General features: G+C 48.4%; 2 protein-coding genes and 1 long non-coding RNA gene across 5 annotated transcripts in view; 2 read left to right on the forward strand and 1 right to left on the reverse strand.

Annotated features, from left to right (window-relative positions):
• Positions 1–7484, forward strand: part of FOXA3 (forkhead box A3) — a 104949-nt gene extending 97465 nt beyond the window's left edge. The window contains exon 3 of the mRNA XM_082231254.1: positions 7415–7484. The gene's annotated coding sequence lies outside the window, so the exon portion shown is untranslated. The remainder of the gene's footprint in view (positions 1–7414) is intronic.
• The window catches only part of SYMPK (symplekin scaffold protein), a 271438-nt gene that overhangs the window by 231568 nt on the left and 20663 nt on the right, over positions 1–19207 (forward strand). Inside the window, exons 1-7 of one of the 3 annotated variants that reach the window (XM_082230947.1) lie at positions 12201–12413; positions 15420–15578; positions 16257–16322; positions 17247–17300; positions 17516–17589; positions 18322–18448; positions 18565–18814. In XM_082230947.1, the coding sequence (XP_082087073.1) occupies positions 15465–15578; positions 16257–16322; positions 17247–17300; positions 17516–17589; positions 18322–18448; positions 18565–18814 (685 nt within the window). In that variant the 5' untranslated portion in view covers positions 12201–12413; positions 15420–15464. Of the gene's footprint in view, positions 1–12200; positions 12414–15418; positions 15579–16256; positions 16323–17246; positions 17301–17515; positions 17590–18321; positions 18449–18564; positions 18815–19207 lie in introns of those variants that run through there. The other 2 variants (XM_082230949.1, XM_082230948.1) reach the window with 2 other exon arrangements.
• On the reverse strand, positions 12776–15402 carry LOC309537041. The gene is made up of 3 exons (XR_014221783.1): positions 14983–15402; positions 13808–14586; positions 12776–13414 (listed from the first exon to the last, which is right to left on the reverse strand). It is a non-coding gene; the product is annotated as an uncharacterized lncRNA (long non-coding RNA).

The raw sequence follows: 19207 nt of genomic DNA on the forward strand, positions 1-19207 counted from the left end.
GGGTCATCCAGCCCAACCCGCTGCCGTGCAGGAGGTGGCAGAGCTACAGAATGCAGAGGTGCCCACGGGGTTGGAGGACTAGGGTTCTTTCTTACCCGGTTCTCCGTGAGGCCCAGCAGCAGTGCCACCTCCTTCATCTGCTCAGTGCTCAGATAATGCGTTTGTTGGAAGCTGCTCTCCAGGGCCCCCAGCTGAGAGGCAGAGAAGGGGACCCGGGGGCTTCGGTAGGGGGGCCGGGCGCCACAGCCCGTCTGCTTCATCTCTGCAGGGAAGGGAGAAAACCCAGGTCAGGACCTGGAGCGCTGGGAGAATTGTGCCACCTTCCTGGGATACCTGTACCTTTATTTTATTTTTATTTATTTTCTAATTTTTATTTCACACACCCACCCACACCCAAATTACAAACCTCAAATTCAAAATCCACATTCATTTTCTAACAGAAGCCTATGACATAAAATTAAAATGTACCTAATTGCTCTAGGCTTCCCTTCGCTATATGTAAATACAACACAATAAACAAATTATATTATATATATTTTGTAAAAAAAATATCACTTTTTAAAAATTGATTTTCACATAATTATAAACAAACAAACACAAACAAACATAAAGCATAACCTTATTAAAAATTACAGTTGTTAACATTGTTAAGTGACTTCCTCGCTGAATTTCAGTGTATATCATTTTAACGGTTTTCCAAATCACAGTTCTTATAAAATTTAACTTGAAGATTAACATCCTTAAATCTTTTCATTTTGAAATTACATATAGTAATTCATCACTTAACTTATATAACAAATTATAACAAGGATGTAACAAATTATATTATAAATGATATAATAGGTTCCCATATACCCCCCACTCCCAGGTGTGATCTCAATATTTTACTTCTTCCATTTTGTTGCGAATAATTTAATAATTATTCAATTGATTCTATTATTATTTTCTTGTTTACCCCTGCACGTTTTACACATTCCCTATTAATATTTCAATTCTGGAACCATATGTTTTCATGTATTCCTTCACTCCATCCCACTCTCTAATTATGGATACCTGTACCTTTAAAGGCCCTCCAGATTTTCACAGAATTGTAGAGTCGGAAGGGACCCCAACCCTCCCTGCAATGGAAGAACCTTTTGCCCAATGCGGCACTCGAACCCACAACCCTAAGATTAAGAAGCTCATTGAGCCCTGCCAAGCTACAACTCCCATCAGCCCGAGAAAGCGCAGCCAATAGCCAGGGAAGATGGGAGTTGTAGTTCAGCAATGCCTGAATTCCATACAGTAATGTATAGAAGTGAGAGCTGGACCACAAAGAAGGCTGATCGCCGAAGAATGGATGCTTTTGAATTCTGGTGCTGGAGGAGACTCTTGAGAGTCCCATGGACTGCAAGAAGATCAAACCTTTCCATTCTGAAGGAAATCAGCCCTGAGTGCTCACTGGAAGGACAGATCCTGAAGCTGAGGCTCCAAGACTTTGGCCACTTCATGAGAAGAGAAGACTCCCTGGAAAAGACCCTGATGTTGGGAAAGATGGAGGGCACAAGGAGAAGGGGACAACAGAGGACAAGATGGTGGGACAGTGTTCTCGAAGCTACCAGCATGAGTTTGACCAAACTGCGGGAGGCAGTGGAAGACAGGAGTGCCTGGCGTGCTCTGGTCCAGGGGGTCACGAAGAGGCGGACATGACTAAACAACTAAACAGCAACAATGCCTGAAGGGCCAGTAGTTTCCCTCACCTGCCTTTGGCCCATCCCTGGCAAAACGATCTGCCGACTTAAGCTTCTAGACCTCTTGGTCAACAATACCTCTGCAGACAAATAATGCAGGCAGCTACGTGCATGCAGTAAAGGTAAAAGTAAAGGGACCCCCGACCATTAGGTCGAGTCGTAACCGACTCTGGGGTTGTGGCGCTCATCTCGCTCTATAGGCCGAGGGAGCCGGCGTCCAGCTTCCAGGTCATGTGGCCAGCATGACTAAGCTGCTTCTGGCGAACCAGAGCAGCGCACGGAAACGCTGTTTACCTTCCCGCCGGAGTGGTACCTAGTTATCTACTTGCACTCTGACGTGCTTTCGAACTGCTAGGTTGGCAGGAGCAGGGACCGAGCAACGGGAGCTCACCCCGTTGCGGGGATTTGAACCGCCGACCTTCTGATCGGCAAGCCCCAGGCTCTGTGGTTTAACCCACAGCACCACCCGCGTCCCTTTCATGCTTACAGTAAGCGGGCACAAATATTACCGTATTTTTCGCTCTATAAGATGCACAAGACACACCTAGTTTTTGGAGGAGGGAAACAAGAAGAAAAAAAATATTCTGAATCCCAGAACCCAGAACAGCAAGAGGGATCGCTGTGCAGTGAAAGCAGCGATCCCTCTTGCTGTTCTGGCTTCTGGGATAGCTGCGCAGCCTGCATGCGCTCCATAAGACGCACACACATTTCCCCTTACTTTTTTTTTGGGGGGGGGGAGTGAGTCTTATAGAGCAAAAAATATGGTAGTTATCCGTGCCAACAAACCCTAAGAAATGCTTAGTCATGACAGGCCACAGTCTAACCACCGCGTAAGCTTTGCATAAGCGAATCAGGATAAATATTGACTAAACGGTTCGCCCGGAGGAGCTCAGGACAACCGCCATGTTTTATCCTGGCTCCTCCAGTGCAGCCCTGGGAGGCGAAGGAGGCAACCTTTTGGTGCTGAGGCCTTACTTGGAACGGAAGGGGGCTTGAAGTGGTTGCAATGCATCCAGGTGTAGCCTTGAGAGGGGCTGCCCCATCTTGCTGCTTCTGCCGGCTCCTGGTGTGTCTCCGCTTCCCCTTCGGAGCCATCCTGGGCCAGAATGGAACGAATGGAGAAATCCGCCACTCGCTGGGTTGGCTTGGTCCTCTGCGGAACGAGGCGGTCCCAGCGGCTCGGACGATGCCACAGAGGCTGCGTCTGGGGGGCCAAGGTGGCAGCCCCCTGTCTGCTGACCGAGAGGGACAGGGGACGCCTCTCAGGACCATCCAAGCTGGTGTTGGCCATTCGTCTCAAAGCTCCGATGGCGCCTTCCTGCGTGCGCTCACAGCCGGCGGCTTCTGGGGGAAAGGCGAGGCGTGGAAAGAGCTGCCACTGCCCGGACCCCCCTCTATTTAAGAGCCAGGGGCTGGTGCAGAGAGACAGAGGGAGATTTGCGAGGGATTTACCTGGGACCAATCCAGAGGCCTGCTCCGGAGGGATAAGATCACCTGCCGGGAGCCCAATCTGTCGGGGATGGAAGGCACCGAACCAGTTGCCAAAGTCTCCTGTTACAGGCGGAGGCGTTGAATGGGACACCTGATCTTCTAGGTCAAAAAGAAGTTTGTTGCAATCAGTGACAAATCCTCACCGCCCTCGGCTTTCTGTGGCCATTCATTTAGGAGCAGGGGGGAGAGATCCGGACCTGGAAGCCGTTCTCCTGGATCTGCTGCCGTCGAAAGATTCAGGAACAAAAAATTAAATAAAAAGAAAATAATTATTCAACGCAGCGCGCACGGTTGATCTATGGAACTCGCTGCTGCAGGAGACGGCCACCTGGCTTTAAAAGGGGATTGGACAAATTCATGAAGGTGTAATAAACGAAAATCTGCCCTTATTCCCTTATGGGGGGGGGGACACAAGAGCCCTTATAGCGTCCTTTGTAGGTTCTCCATCGGTCGGAGAAAATAACAAGAGGCCAATCAGAGAATATTGAGAAGCAAAGCAGCTCATAAGCCTGATCTTTATTGAACTGTTGCAACAGGGTGCTCCCCTCACACGCAGGAAAGGAGGAGGACCCCAAACAAAGGTGTGCCCCCCTTATATAGACATTTTAAATTGCGCGCCCTGCAGTCCAAGACCACCCCCAGAAACATCATACATATATCACAGAAGGGGAGTAGCTCAAGACGACCCCCCAGATACATCATACCTACATCACAGAAAGGGGTGGTCTACAACAGAAATCTGAGTGCATTGTTTATCTTCTGTCTGGCAGGTTACCTAATATTGTTCACTTGATTGGATTACCTGGACAGTCTTTTGTAATGATAAATACTTAGTTCCTGAGCCAGGTCACGGGCTCACCCTATTCATACACAGACATACCCTTAAGACAGGATTTGTGAACGAAAAGACAATGGGGAGGCTTTTCCGTTTTCCTTCGACCCTGCAGAGAAATATTTGAGGTCAATTTAGGAGGGACAAAATGGTTTCAGGACTTTTCTGTGGGGTTTTAGACATGTGGTTTATATATGCAGTTATGAACATTTATCTTTAAATTTTTTTTTATTTCAAAGGCTATCGAGAGGGGCAGTTGTGCTTCTGAATGCAACTAGCTGGGAACTGCAGGAAGGGACAGTTGATCTTGTGTTCGAATCCTGAACGCATCTGGTTGACCACTGTGAGAACACATGCTCCAAGCTAGCCACTTTTATTTCCTCTGGGGGCCCACAGCCAAGTCTTGGCGCCCAGGAAAGGTTCCAGGGCCCAGAACCTGGCTTGTGTTCAAGAGGGGTTTTCCTCATGTGGCCTGTGGGGCTGAGGAAGAATCACAGAAGGGACCCACAGACATCTTGTCCAACCCCCTGCAAGGCAGCAATATGAAGCTGGCCCTGACATGGATCGCTCAGAGATGCCTCAATGGAGTTTTAAAAGCACTGAGACAAAGACTTCAGGAGAGGTGTAATGGAGACTGCGAATCCTTTGGATAAAACTGGCACCCAATATATACAGGGGACAATCTTTTGCTTTTGGTTTTTTTAATAATTTTTATTGAATGATTTTATGTTACAAAAAACATTACAACCATACTACTACTAAATATAATTGAGAAATAAAAATTACATACTTCAATATTTAGTTTGTTATTAGTTTGTTATTAGTTATTTGCTGTTCGACAGTGGAATTTGCTGCCAAGGAGTGTGGTGGAGTCTCCTACTTTGGAGGTCTTTAAGCAGAGGCTTGACAACCATATGTCGGGAGTGCTCTGATGGTGTTTCCTGCTTGGCAGGGGGTTGGACTCGATGGCCCTTGTGGTCTCTTCCAACTCTATGATTCTATGATTCTATGATTCTATGTTATTTACCATCTTATTTCCTCCCAAACATTCCATACAAAAACACACACACACAAAATAAATGATAATAATGAAAGTAAATATTTTCTCCCTTCTATCTTACAAAATCTTTTCTTCAATTTTGACTTCCTGTCAAGTCCCTTCGCATATGTTATATCTTACAATCGAATGTACACAAAACAATAAACCTTTCTATATAAATTTTCCAATACATCCTGAAAACATAATAAATCCTTAATTGTTATCCACCTCCTTTTACTCGCTTTATCGTTCGAATGCTAGCACGGAGTCAAAACTATTATTGTATTTTTGAACATATCTTCTATAATCATCCCATTTCCCCGCAAATTTTTGCTTTGAGTTTCCTCCGAGTTTGCTAGTCAATTGAGCCATCTCCTGTAATTAGATTTGCCAATCTCCTGTAATTAGATTTGCCAGTCTGTTATTTTTGGAGCCTCGTGATCTTTCCATCAGGGGACAATATTTTGAACTGGGTCCAGTAATGAATTGGCAACCAGAGCAACAATGCGGGAGTTTCGAATGTAGCCTTATGAGGCTTTGCCCTCGGGTGGGAAAAATATTGCGCCCGGGAAAGGGAAAATGGGAGTCCACAGACACTCAAGGAATAGTTTCGGAGAAAAAGCTTTATTTCTACCATCCGTGAACTGGTAGAAGGAGCAAGTGTGATAGTTCACAAAAACATGCACAGGTTCACAGTCATGTGCACAGAGTATATATTCCCCTTCCAGTTCCCTCCCCTTTCTCCTCCCTCAGGAGTCCTGCCCATGAGTTCCTCTGAGCATGAACAGAAAGCTCCCCTGTCTTGGGACTCTTTTGGACTCTTGGCGCCCTTCCCAGGAAAGGGGGGTGAGAGCCAAGGGGTCGAGGAGCCCTGGTGGTCAGTGGCGTAGCGTGGGTTGTCAGCACCCGGGGCAAGGCAAGTAATTTGCGCCCCCTAACCCGTGGATTTGCGCCCCCTAACCCTAACCCCCAGATGTTGCGCCCGGTGCGGCCGGCCCCCCCTGCACCCCCCACGCTACGCCACTGCTGGTGGTTCAGCATGTCCAATATGTTGCAACTGAATGAGATAAGATTCAGTTCCCAGGCCTGCTCTGACAGAGTCTATTCATTAGCTTTTTGAAGTAACATTTTGCCTAGCACAGCATCTTGTGAGAAAAGCAGAGAAGAGCAGAGAATAGCTGTCTTGGATTTTTAGAAGACAAAAGGAATTTTGGACAGTTTTGAGGCCTGGGGTGATTATTGAGGGCGGGGGTGACTTCAAGCCTAGGTGGGGTCACCTGTCCTCACCTTCCTTCAGAATGCCTGACCCCAGCACAGCAGCCCTCTCTGGGCCTGCTGAAGGTTTCCAATGTGGAGCGTGCTGTAATAGCTTACAGAGTAACCCTAACCATGGCCACACCTACACTTAAAGCATTATGAATCACAGAATCTTAGAATTGGAACGGGACCCGAGGGTCATCTAGTCCAACCCCCTGCAATGCAGCAATCTCAGCTAACAGAATCAATCAATCAATCAATCAATCAATGCCGGAATCTCAGCTAAAGCATCCATGACAGATGGCCACCCAAGCTCTGCTCATCTGACGTCAAACTGTCACGGCTTTATCCCAAAGAATTCTGGGAGCTGTAGTTCGTGGAGGATGCTGAGAGATGGTAAAAAAAGGTAAGGGACCCCTGACAGTTAAGTCCAGTCGTGAATGACTCTGGGGTTGCGGCGCTCATCTCGCTTTACTGGCTCAGGGAGCTGACGTTTGTCTGCAGACAGTTTTTCTAGGTCATGTGGCCAGCATGACTAAGCCGCTTCTGGCAAACCAGAGCAGCGCATGGAAATGCCGTTTACCTTCCCGCCGGAGCGGTACCTATTTATCTACTTGCATGTTGATGTGCTTTCAAACTGCTCGGTTGGCAGGAGCAGGGACCGAGCAACGGGAGCTCACCCCATCGTGGGGATTCAAACCGCTGTCCTTCTGATTGGCAAGCCCTAGGCTCTGTGGTTTAACCCACAGCGCAACCCGCGTCCCGCTGAGAGTTGGTAGGAGGCCCCAATTCTCCTCCCAGAGCTACAATTCGCAGAGTGGTTTAACAATCAAGCCCTCTTCACGGGAAACTGTGGGGATTGTAGCTCTGGGAGGGGAACGAGGGGGTGTGTGTCTCCCAAAAACTCTCAGCACCCTTCGGAAACCAGAGCTCCCAGAATTCTTTGGGGCAAAGTGCTTTAAATGCATGGTGCTAACGTGGCCCGTGCCACTCACTCCTGAGTGAGTACTATCGAGTTCAGAGGGGCTTCCTTCCAGGTGAGGAGGGTTACGATTACAGTCCCAGTCTGGATCATAGCTGTCAACTTACAGATTTGAAAATAAGGGATCAGCAGCCTCGAAAATAAGGGATCAGCAACCAAAATAAGGGGTTTTGCGAACACATGTATGTTCAACTTCTGAGCCCCTCCAAGCCAAAGGCAGAAAGCCCAGCCAGCAGCCAAATGAAGCCTCAAGCGGTGGTTCCCACAGCGCAGCAACCCGGAAAAGGGGATGCGGCAAGGAAAACCACCGTCACCTCTCTGCTGGGAAGCGCTGAGCAAAGGCGACTCCCCAGGCAATGCGGCCGATTTGATCAGCACAAGGCATGCAAGCTCCACCTCCCAGTCGTTCTTAGACTCCTTATTGGGTGAGCAACGCAGCCAAGCAACGCAGTTGGAGTCTCCCTCCTCCCTGGCCGGCAGGGAGGGAGGGGGAGGAGCTGCTTCCTTTGAAACCCGGGAAATTTAAGGGGCATCATCAAAAAGGGACAGCAGCGGGACACGGCGCTGGGATAAGGGACTTTCCCGCCAAATAAGGGACGGTTGACAGCTATGGTCTGGATGTCGTAACAGAGGCAAGATCCGCTTGTGTGCAGTGGCATCACCAGAGAGCAACCACGCCAAGGAATCTCCATGTGGGCACACACTCTCTGGTGTACACAGAAAAGTGCCTTCTCCTAAGTCAGACTTATTGGTCCATCTAGTCCAGTACTGTCTACACTGACTGGCAGCAGCAGCTGTTGAGGGTTTCCGACAGAGCTCTCTCTGAGTCCTACCAGGGGATGCTGGGGCTTGAAACCGGGACAAAGCAGCTGCTCTACCACCCAGCTACAGCCCTACCCAGGCCACTTGCAGAAGTTGCAAAGAGCACCCCGTTTCCACCTGGTTTATTTTACGGATGTTTCCTTAACAAACAGAAGCAGGAAAGAATAATAGTAGTAATAATAATAATAATAATAATAATAATAATAATAATAATAATAATTTGTTTATATCCCGTCCACCCCAACCGAAGCCGGGCTCAGAGCGGCTAACAACAGTAAAAATAACACAGTTTACATAAAATCCCCATTGATTAATTGAAATACATTCTAAAATCAATTCATTCTAAAATCAATTCAAAATCAAATTAATGGCAACCATTGGGCTAGAGTGCTATGAGGATTACCAAATGAGGGGGTCAGGCTGTACCTTGGCCAAAGGCCTGGTGGAGCAGCTCTGTCTTGCAGGCCCTGCGGAAAGATGTCATGTTCCGCAGGGCCCTAGTCTCTTGTGACAGAGCGGTCCACCAGATTGGGGCCACAGCCGAAAAAACCCTGGCTCTGGTTGAGGCCAGCCTAACCTCCCTGTGCCCCGGGACCTCCAAGGTGTTTTTGTTTGAAGACCGTAAGCGCCTCCGTGGGCCATACCAGGAGAAGCGGTCCTGTAGGTACGAGGGTCCTAGGCAGTATAGGGCTTTAAAGGTTAAAACCAGCACCTTAAACCTGATCCTGTACTCCACCAGGAGTCAGTGCAGCTGGTATAGCACTGGGTGAACGTGATCCTGCGGCGAGGACTCCATAAGGCATCTCGCCGCGGCATTCTGCACCCGCTGGAATTTCTGGGTCAGTCTCAAGGGCAGCCCCACATAGAGGGAGTTACAATAATCAAGTCTGGAGGTGACTGTCACGTGGATCACAGTGGCTAGGGCAGGACGAGAGAGGTAAGGAGCCAACTGCTTAGCTTGGCGGAGATGAAAAAATGCCGCCTTTGTAAGAGCCCAGGGGGTTATTGCTGCTCTTCTTTGACCCCATATCTCTTCCCCTCTCTTCGGTGCTTTCCTCCTCCCTTCCCCATAGTGTCCTTGTCACCCCGAATCATATTTCCAAAGAGGCTCCCGTTGCCTCCGCTGGTTCCCTGGTTCCCAAGGCGTTGTCAGGAGACAGCCTGATCCAGCCTCCGGTTCTAGGATTAAGGATCCAGAAGGGACACAAAAGGAAACCAGGAAAAGAGCACAATTAACTAATTACCTCCCCTCCTCCTAATCCCTAGTTAAGGAGCGGCGGGTAACCCAATCTTAGTTGCACCCCAGTTACACAATTAAGCTCCCGGGAAACCAGCTAAAACCAGGTAAACATCTGTGTTAGAAGTCCATCGGACTGGGCAGAAAAAGACTGGCAGAAGGGGGGAAATCCCAGCTGAACCCTGGCACACAACAAAATGGAAATTTCAGAAATTTGAGAATAAGAAGCAGCAGGAGAAGGCAGGCTAGAATTTAAGTGATTGGATTAACCCCCAATTCGACCACGTGGAAGACATTTTATTTTCTGAAGAAAATCCTCTTTCTTCTGCAAGTTTTTCCTCTCTCGGTCTGAACTCATCACATCATGGAATTATGGGGGGAAAGCTGCAGAACGCAACATTGGCTACAAAATTCAGCTTCGCTGAGTATCTTAGCTTTCACTTAAAAAACACAGAGGATGTTTCTAGGCCTTGTAGTTGCAGATATTATTGGAAGCAGGCCAACTGAGTCCTAGAAGACATAAAGAAAGGCTGAATGAGATTGGCAGCTTTTAAAACGATGGGTTTCATATCCTTCGTAGCTCTGACCTCACCTCACACTGTGTGACTAATAGAAGATTAATTTATGCAAAACAGTAAAAACCACAGACTGAAAAACAGCATGTGCATTTCCATACTACGTTTTAGAGGGAGAGCCACGTTGCAGAGAGTCGAGATCGAAAGTGGGTCCAGCGATCAAGGCAGCTTCTGCACGTGCTGTTGAAGTGAGGGGCAGATGGGACTCATCCATCTGGGAAGCGAGACCCTCTGGACATGGGTAGGCAAACTAAGGCCTGGGGGCCAGATCCGGCCCCATCGCCTTCTAAATCTGTCCCGTGGATGGTCTGGGAATCAGCGTGTTTTGACACGAGTAGAATGTGTGCTTTTATTTAAAATGCATCTCTGGGGTATTTGTGGGGCATAGGAATTCGTTCATTCCCCCCCTCCAAAAAAAATATTCCGACCCCCCCACAAGGTCTGAGGGACAGTGGACCAGCCCCCTGTTAAAAAAATTTGCTGACCCCTGCTCTAGGAGGAGCAAAACCTTATTCTGAAATATATTGGGGGGGGGGGAGAAGGCTGAGGAGTCTTCTTTGGCGATCACTTGTAGCCAAGTAAGATTGTCTTTCATGAACACAGTCTTAACAGTGAGTCCGTGACTGTGAAGGCCAATTCTGGATCCACACGTCCTTCCACAGTGGGGACATTGGTTTCCAGGCGGGAGTTGATCAAGGTGAGGGTTTTCCAAGCGTGCCTTCCTCCTAGCGCATTTCTCCCTTGCGTCCTGAGTTCAAGCGTCTTCAAAGCCCATGACACCTTTGGTAAAGGCTGTTTTCCAATTGGAGCGCTCACAGGCCAGTGTTTCTCAGTTGTCGGTGTTTCTATGACATTTTTAAAGATTTGCTGAGAAGGCAGCCCCTCTAGGAGGAGCAAAACCTCCTTGTGAGATATCTTTGGGAGACGCTACACAAATCCCAGGCGCACTCCATTCTCCCTCGAGAGAGACAGATGCTCACAAATCAAGGCTGGCAGGGCTTGTACCCCAACAGCTGTTGAAGTGCCAAAGGTCATTCCCTCCTCATATAAAGGTAAAGGACCCCTGACAGATAAGTCCAGTCGCGAACGACTCTGGGGTTGTGGCGCTCATCTCGCTTTACTGGCCAAGGGAGCCGACATTTGTCCGCACAGTTTTTCTGGGTCATGTGGCCAGCATGAATAAGCTGCTTCTGGCAAAACCAGAGCAGGGCATGGAAACGCCATTTACCTTCCCACCAGAGCGGTACCTATTTTTCTACTTGCAATTTGACGTGCTTTCGAACTGCTAGGTTGGCAGGAGCAGGGAGCGAGCAACGGGAGCTCACCCCGTCGCGGGGATTCAAACCACCAACCTTCTGATCAGCAAGTCCTAGGCTCTGTGGTTTAGAACACAGCACCACCCGCATCCCTTTTCCCTCCTCATATATTGTTGTTTAGTCGTGTCTGACTCTTCGTGACCCCATGGACCAGAGCACGCCAGGCCCTCCTGTCTTCTACTGCCTCCCGCAGTTTGGTCAAACTCATGATGGTAGCTTTGAGAACACTGTCCCACCATCTTGTCCTCTGTCGTCCCCTTCTCCTTGCGCCCTCCATCTTTCCCAACATCAGGGTCTTTTCCAGGGAGTCTTCTCTTCTCATGTGGTGGCCAAAGTCTTGGAGCCTCAGCTTCAGGATCTGTCCTTCCAGGGAGCACTCGGGGCTGATTTCCTTCAGAATGGAGAGGTTTGATCTTCTTGCAGTCCATGGGACTCTCAAGAGTCTCCTCCAGCACCAGAATTCAAAAGCATCCATTCTTCGGCGATCAGCCTTCTTTAGGTTCCAGCTCTCACTTCCATACATCACTACTGGGAAAACCATGGCTTTAACTATTGTTGGCAAGGTGACAAGAATATAAGACCCAGATCTCAGAATATAAAACCCAGTATATTCAATACTAATCCTAATTATCAAGTGTGGATTGAACAAATGCGGGTGACCCTCATTGGATGGGAGGGGCCTATTGGACTCTATTTCCCAGAGTTCCTCGCGGACCTCTAGAGTCTCGCAATTCCGGGGTGACTAACGACAACGAAACACCCCCCCCCTTTGAGAGAGAGAAAACTACATTACCCATAAACCCTTGCAAGCAGGCCTCTTCTTTGATAGGTTGAAAGCGGGTTGTGTCCTCCCCCGGCACCCACGTACCCAGAATGCAGCGCGGTCCGCGTCCGCGTCCTCCTATTAAAAGGGGCGGGGTGGCGCCGGGCAGAGAGCGTCTTTTTGAAGGAAGCGGACTACGCTACCCAAGAGGCTTTGCTCCACGCGCAAGCGCACTAGCTAATAATTCAATACCTATTTATCTCGAGAGATTTGGTTCCGCGAACATGGAGGCTTTGAAGAGGGCCGGCTAAAAAAGAAAGCCGCCTGCTTCCCTTCGCTCGGTGCGGCTCTGTCGATAAGAGGAGGCCGGTACGGTTTGAAACGGAGAGGCAGGCTTTGGGGCCTAGGGGTTGTCATGACAACGGAAAGGGCCGTTGGAGTACGGAAGCCCCCCCCCCGCCCGCAAAGATGGGGATTTAGTAGTTTTTATTAATTTAGTTGTATTTATGCGCCACCGTTTTCTCCGGGGAGTTCCAGAAGGCGCAGTTATCCCCCTCCCCGTTTTATCCTCGCAGTAGGCCGGGCTGAGAGGGAGGGAGGCTGGCTACTCCCCCCCCCCCCGCCCAGGCCGCCCAAATGAACTGCGCAGCTGGGGGGGGGGAGCGAGGTTTGAAGCCTGGCCGCTGTGGAAGCCCCTGGGTTGGGGCGGAGCTGGGGGAGCTGATGGGGTTGGGAGGGACCCCCAGGGGTCATCGAGCCCAACCCCCTGCAGCAATATGTTTTTATATATATAGTGGTACCCCGGGTTACGCTTCAGGTTACAGACTCCGCTAACCCAGAAATAGGGCTTCAGGTTAAGAACTTTGCTTCGGGATAAGAACAGAAATCGTGCCCCTGGCGGCGCGGCAGCAGCAGGAGGCCCCATTAGCTAAAGTGGTGCTTCAGGTTATGAACAGTTTCAGGTTAAGAACGGACCTCCAAAATGAATTAAGTTCTTAACCCGAGGTACCACTGTACGCTGGAAGCCATCCAGAGTGACTGGGGCGACCCAGTCAGATGAGTGTGGTGCAAATAAAATAATAATTATGATACTGCAGGAAGGGTGGCCACTCAACCTCTTGTGTAAAATAATAATAATAATAATAATAACTCCAACAAAGGAGAGAGCCCACCGCTTTCTGCTATGGCAAGGGTGGAACTGCTGGTGTGGGGGCAGAACGGCAAGGTGGACCTGGCAAGAGAGCCCTCCGGCTGGTTCAAGCCAATGGTCCATTTAGCCCTGTTTTCAAAGAGTGGGGCCTGACTGGATGACCCTTGCTTTCCAAAGCCAAAGTGATCTGTTCCACTGATTTCCTGGCTGGTAGCCTAGCCTCCTGTGTTAAAACTACATGTTGAAAGCAACACTGGTAACCGGTAGTGGGGAGACTCCATTGCCATTTCCAGTATACAGTGGTGCCCCGCAAGACGAATGCCTCGCAAGACGGAAAACTCGCTAGATGAAAGAGTTTTCCGTTTTGGAGGTGCTTCGCAAAACAAATTTCCTATGGGCTTGCTTTGCAAGACGAAAATGTCTTGCGAGTTCCTGCGGGGTTTTTCCCCTCCCCCCCCCTTTTTCTAAGCCACTAAGCCGCTTATCAGCTGATCCGATAAGCCGCTAATAGCGCTAATCCGCTAATCCGTCAATGGGCTTGCTTCACAAGACGAAAAAACCGCTAGACGAAGAGAATCACAGAACGGATTCTTTTCGTCTTGCGAGGCACCACTGTACATGTTGAAAGCAACACTGGTAACCGGTAGTGGGGAGACTCAATTGCCATTTCCAGTATATTGAGTAAAGCCTCTCGCACACAGATTCAAGGTGGTCTTTGGGTTCATTAGATTCAAGGTCTTTGGGGGTGTATAGAGATGGTTTGCGGTAAGTATTTTCAGAAACTGGACAAAAATAGGAGGGATTTTTTTTCTTGGTGTACCTTTGTACAGTAGGAAAACAGGAAGCCTTGTTCAATGACACATTCCAGCCGGGCAAAAAACACTTGAGGATGCAAAGCAGGGCTGGGGAGAGGGAATGGCCTCTGGATAATCTTTTATTATTATTATTATTATTAAATTTTATTGAATAATACAAGAATATCAAAACAAATTTCAAACATGTCCATATAAACACGATTATTTACATATTTCCCAAACGAGGACAATAGAAAAGGATAAAGGAAAAGGAAAAGACAAAAAAAGAAAAATACTTTCCATAAACCTTAATACCATATTCACACTTACACACATTACGAAATAAAAATCTTAGTTAAAATATTTTAAAAGACTTCCACCGCCTTCACCACATGTCTTTTGTTATCTAGTTCGCTTTATCTCTGTTCTTCACTTCCTTCCCTTAAGTTCTTTCCTAATCGATTAAATCTTTGTATTCTTTATATTCTTCACAACCAAATTTTCATATTTGAACCCTGTTTATGTAAATATTCATCTAAACAATCCCACTGTTTCTGTACCATAGTTTTTGCCTTATTAAGTCCGTCAATTTAGCTAACTTATTAAGTCCGTCAATTTAGCTAATGCGGGTGGAGCTGTGGGGGACGCGGGTGGCGCTGTGGGTTAAACCTGAGCACCTAGGACTTGCCGATTGCATGGTCGGTGGCTCGAATCCCCGTGGTGGGGTGCGCTCCTGTTGCTCAGTCCCAGCACCTGCCAACCTAGCAGTTCGAAAGCACCCCTGGGTGCAAGTAGATAAATAGGGACCACTTACTAGCGGGAAGGTAAATGGCGTTTCTGTGTGCGGCTCTGGCTCGCCAGAGTAGCTTCGTCACGCTGGCCACGTGACCCGGAAGTGTCTGCGGACAGTGCTGGCTCGCGGCCTATAGAGTGAGATGGGCGCACAACCCTTGAGTCGGACACGACTGGCCCGTACGGGCAGGGGTACCTTTACCTTTAGGTACTCACATAGTCTCTTTTTGTTAGAATGTTATTTCCTTTCCAATGGCTGGCTATCAATATTCTCGCTGCTGTTGTTGCGTATAAAAATATATTGATTTTGTCTTTAGGGATATCTTTACTCAAGATTCCTAATAAGTATGTCCTTTTGCTGTGTGAAACCTTTATCAGTTTTTTAATCTCTTCATGAATCATATCCCCAAAAGGGTATAGGGTACCCTTCATCCTATAGCATCTCCAACATTTGTAACTGTTTATTCTACATGAACTACATGAAGATCCACCACAGATGGTATTTGGCTCCAGATAGATGATCAAAAATGAATAGAACGAACAGCCTCTGGAGAATCTTGAGGGCCGGCTAGAGAGGACCACATTTTGCTCTCCATCCTGAGGTTCCTAATGTGTCCCTGCATGCTTCTTCCTTTCTAGACCTCACCCTGACTGGCTGGATTTTGCCCACTGAACTGGGCATCCATGGCTGGCGTAAGCAACATGGGCGACTCTGGCATGTCCCGCATGAGCATCGCCTCCCAGTTCTTTGCCGGGGAGGAGACCTCTGGCATAGACAGCATGACTACCTCGGAGAGGGTAAGATTCCCAGGATCTGGGTCTAAATGTGGATAGGTTGTGGAGTGTCAACACAAGGGGGCTTGTGAAGAAGGCGCAGCAGAGACTGTACTTGTTGAGAATTCTAAGGAAAAACCATCTTCCGCAGAAACTGCTGCTTGCCTTCTATCACTGTGCCATTGAGAGCGTGCTCACTTATGGCTTATGTGTGTGGTACGGAAGCTGTACTACCCAGGACAGGATGGCGTTGTGCAGGGTTGTTAAGGCAGCAGAGAGCATTGTTGACTGCCCACTCTCCACCTTAGAGCAGATTTATGCCACAAGGTGCCATAGGAAGGCACTGGACATAGTAAAAGATCCATCGCATCCTGGTCACTGTCTCTTCGAGCTCTTGCCGTCGGGACGGAGATACAGGACGATGAAGACAAGAACGAGCCGTCTTAAGAACAGCTTCTTCTCCAGAGCGATCTCGGCCCTGAATGGGAAGCCCGGACTTTGAAAGTCATCTAATCTCCCTTGCCGTATTATACTGTATTGTTTAATTAGTGTTTTTATGGAGCAGTCAAGTAATTTCGTTGTCCCCGAAGGGGGCAATGACAATAAAGATATTATTATTATTATTATTATTATTATTATTATTAGCAGTTTCCGAGGACATTTTCTGAAAAGCCTTCTTTCCCTTCCTTTTCAAAAAAACAGGTGGTGGATTTGCTAAATCAAGCCGCTTTAATCAGCAACGATTCCAAAATCACGATCCTCAAACAGGTGAGTGGCATCGCTGCCTTTGCATTGATAAGATCTTAGGTGTAAACTGGGAATTCTTTCTGGTTAAACGGTCTTGTTTCTACAGGGTCTGTGTACCTGGGCTGTCTTAAGACCTGTAGGTTCACGTGAGGCTAACAAACTAGAAAGGGTATTGAAATATACTTCCCAGTTCCAGGACCTGCATGGCCTAACCTTGGTCTGGGAATGACCGGCAGTAATTATTCTCGGGAAATAGTCCATATCCTGTCTAGTGGGGGCTGGGGGTGGAGTTAGGTGGGACGAAAGAAAGAAATTTCTGTGTGATCCGCTCATGTCCTTCTACAGTTGTAGCCAAGTGAGTCAGCTCCTCCTCCCTTGAAACCTCTTAAGATCAGGAGCCCCACAACCGACGTTACTTTCCATTAAACTCACCATCTTGTAAAAATGACGATGTTGTGTGCAAGGCGGCCTTAAACAGATGTTATCCTCAAGTATATGTGTTTTATGTGCAGTTGCATACTGAACACTTTGGAACATGGTTTGTGCTGGGAGTGGAAGGGAAGTGTTTCTGATTTCAGGATCTGATGAGTTAATCTGCCTCTGCCTAGTTAGGGGCTCTGTATCATGTAACGTTCCCCACCTCTCTTCCAAGATGACTGTTGGGAAGAGGAGTTGTGTGGGTCTGGCTGGTAAGATTTAGTGCAGGCATAGGCAAACTCAGCCCTGTTTTTGGGACTACAACTCCCATCATCCCTAGCTAACAGGACCAGTGGTCAGGGATGATGGGAATTGTAGTCTCAAAACATCTGGAGGGCCGGGTTTGCCTATACCTGATTTAGTGACCAGCAAGTAGGGAGTCGTCTGATCGCCTGATGATACCCCATAAGTGTTCTCTTGGTTTACCTTCTCTACTTGGCTATATTAGCTATCCTTTTTGTTTCCCAGGTCCAGGAATTGATTATAAACAAAGATCCCACACTGTTGGATAATTTCCTGGATGTGAGTATTGCTTGTGCTAGAAACAGCCTTCCCTCCACCATCTCTGCCCTCCATGGACTTGGAACAGCCACTGCTGGTCTTGCTTGGTTCTGTTCCATGTGTGTTCTGTTCTGGCTTGGCCCAGCTCAACAGTGGGTGGGGCTTTTCGGCCTGTTGGTGGCAGGCTTGAGAGAGAGGTAGCCGCCTCTGACCTTCTCCTTATCCTTGCACCGCAGGAGATCATTGCTTTCCAGGCAGACAAATCTGTTGAGGTTCGGAAGTTTGTCATCGGGTTCATAGAGGAAGCCTGGTAAGTCAGATGTTGTTATGCCATCCTAGCAATCGGCATCCCCTTAGCTGTTTCTGCGGGTCTTTGGGGTATGTGTGTATACTGCCCTTCCCAGGGAAGTTTTTAGTGTGTGATTGTGGCGATCACACAGGGTCCCTGGACATTTAATGGTCTATTGATCCCTGTGCCACCACTGTGCTTGCTTCCCTGCTGCCACCAACCCGTTACTCTCTGGTAAAACACTGAGTCCAGACAGTTGTTAAAAGTGAACCAAAAAAGAAAACAAGTTTATTTTACAAACATTAACAAGTTTATGGTTTCTCAGACAATATTCCTGTCAGTATCTTAACTTTAGTTTCTTTACTGGCCTATACCTTCTAACTTCAGACGGTCTTCTCAACCCCCCTAACTCTAACTCCTCTAAAAAACCCCTCTGTGCTTAAACCTTATACACAGTTAACTCTGCCCCTTGGGTTCCCATTGGTTAGTCATTTTACAATTAGTTAACCCATTCCTTATGAACCCAGTATGATGTCACACAGCTAGGAGGGCAAACGCCACAGTGATGTCGTATTGTGCTTTTCCTATTTTTTGTTGGGAGCTGCCCAGAGTGGTTGGGGCAACCCATTCAGATGGGCAGCGTATATATCTAGAGAGAGAGGGTTTGTACCACGGCTGACTAATAGACCCCTGCGTGGTCCCATTTCTTTCATTGCTTCCTTTTTCTCCCAAACTGCTGCCTCTCACCTCCAGCAAACGGGACACCGAGCTGCTGCTCAAGCTTATTGCCAACCTCAACATGCTGTTGAGGGATGAGAACGTCAATGTGGTGAAGAAGGCCATCCTCGCCATGACTCAGTTGTATAAGGTGGCGCTGCAGGTGAGCTGCTCCCCCGGGGTGGGGTTGGGGGCAGCTGAGCTTGCCTGGTCCCTGCCTCTTGTTTTCTGCCTGTCTCTCTCAAACCTGAGGCTGCTAATCATGCTCCCTGCCAACAGTGGATGGTGAAATCCAGAGTGATCAACGACATGCAGGAGGCCTGCTGGGAGATGGTGTCCGCCATGGCCAGTGAAATCATCCAGCTGCTGGACTCGGACAACGACGGCATACGCACCCACGCCATCAAGTTCGTGGAGGCGCTGATCATCACCCTCTCTCCCCGGATGCCGGAGTCGGAGGTGCCTAAGCGCCACGAGAACGACATCAGCCTCGACCGTGTCCCTGAGGACCACCCCTACATCAAATACAGTAAGCGGGTGTACGGCTCCCCTTCATCACACACGCAGCCCAACAAGACAATGACAAAAATCCACCAACAGCATACGAATCAGTATGGGTAGCCTGACCCAAAACATTCACCCACCCCACTCACACATGGAAACATTTTGTTGTTGTTGTTTAGTCGTTTAGTCGTGTCCGACTCTTCGTGACCCCATGGACCAGAGCACGCCAGGCACTCCTGTCTTCCACTGCCTCCTGCAGTTTGGTCAAACTCATGCTGGTAGCTTCGAGAGCACTATCCAGCCATCTCGTCCTCTGTCGTCCCCTTCTCCTTGTGCCCTCCATCTTTCCCAACATCAGGGTCTTTTTCAGGGAGTCTTCTCTTCTCATGAGGTGGCCAAAGTCTTGGAGCCTCAGCTT

This window comes from Podarcis vaucheri, assembly GCF_965113315.1.
Source record: "Podarcis vaucheri genome assembly, chromosome: 7".
NCBI lineage: Eukaryota > Metazoa > Chordata > Lepidosauria > Squamata > Lacertidae > Podarcis > Podarcis vaucheri.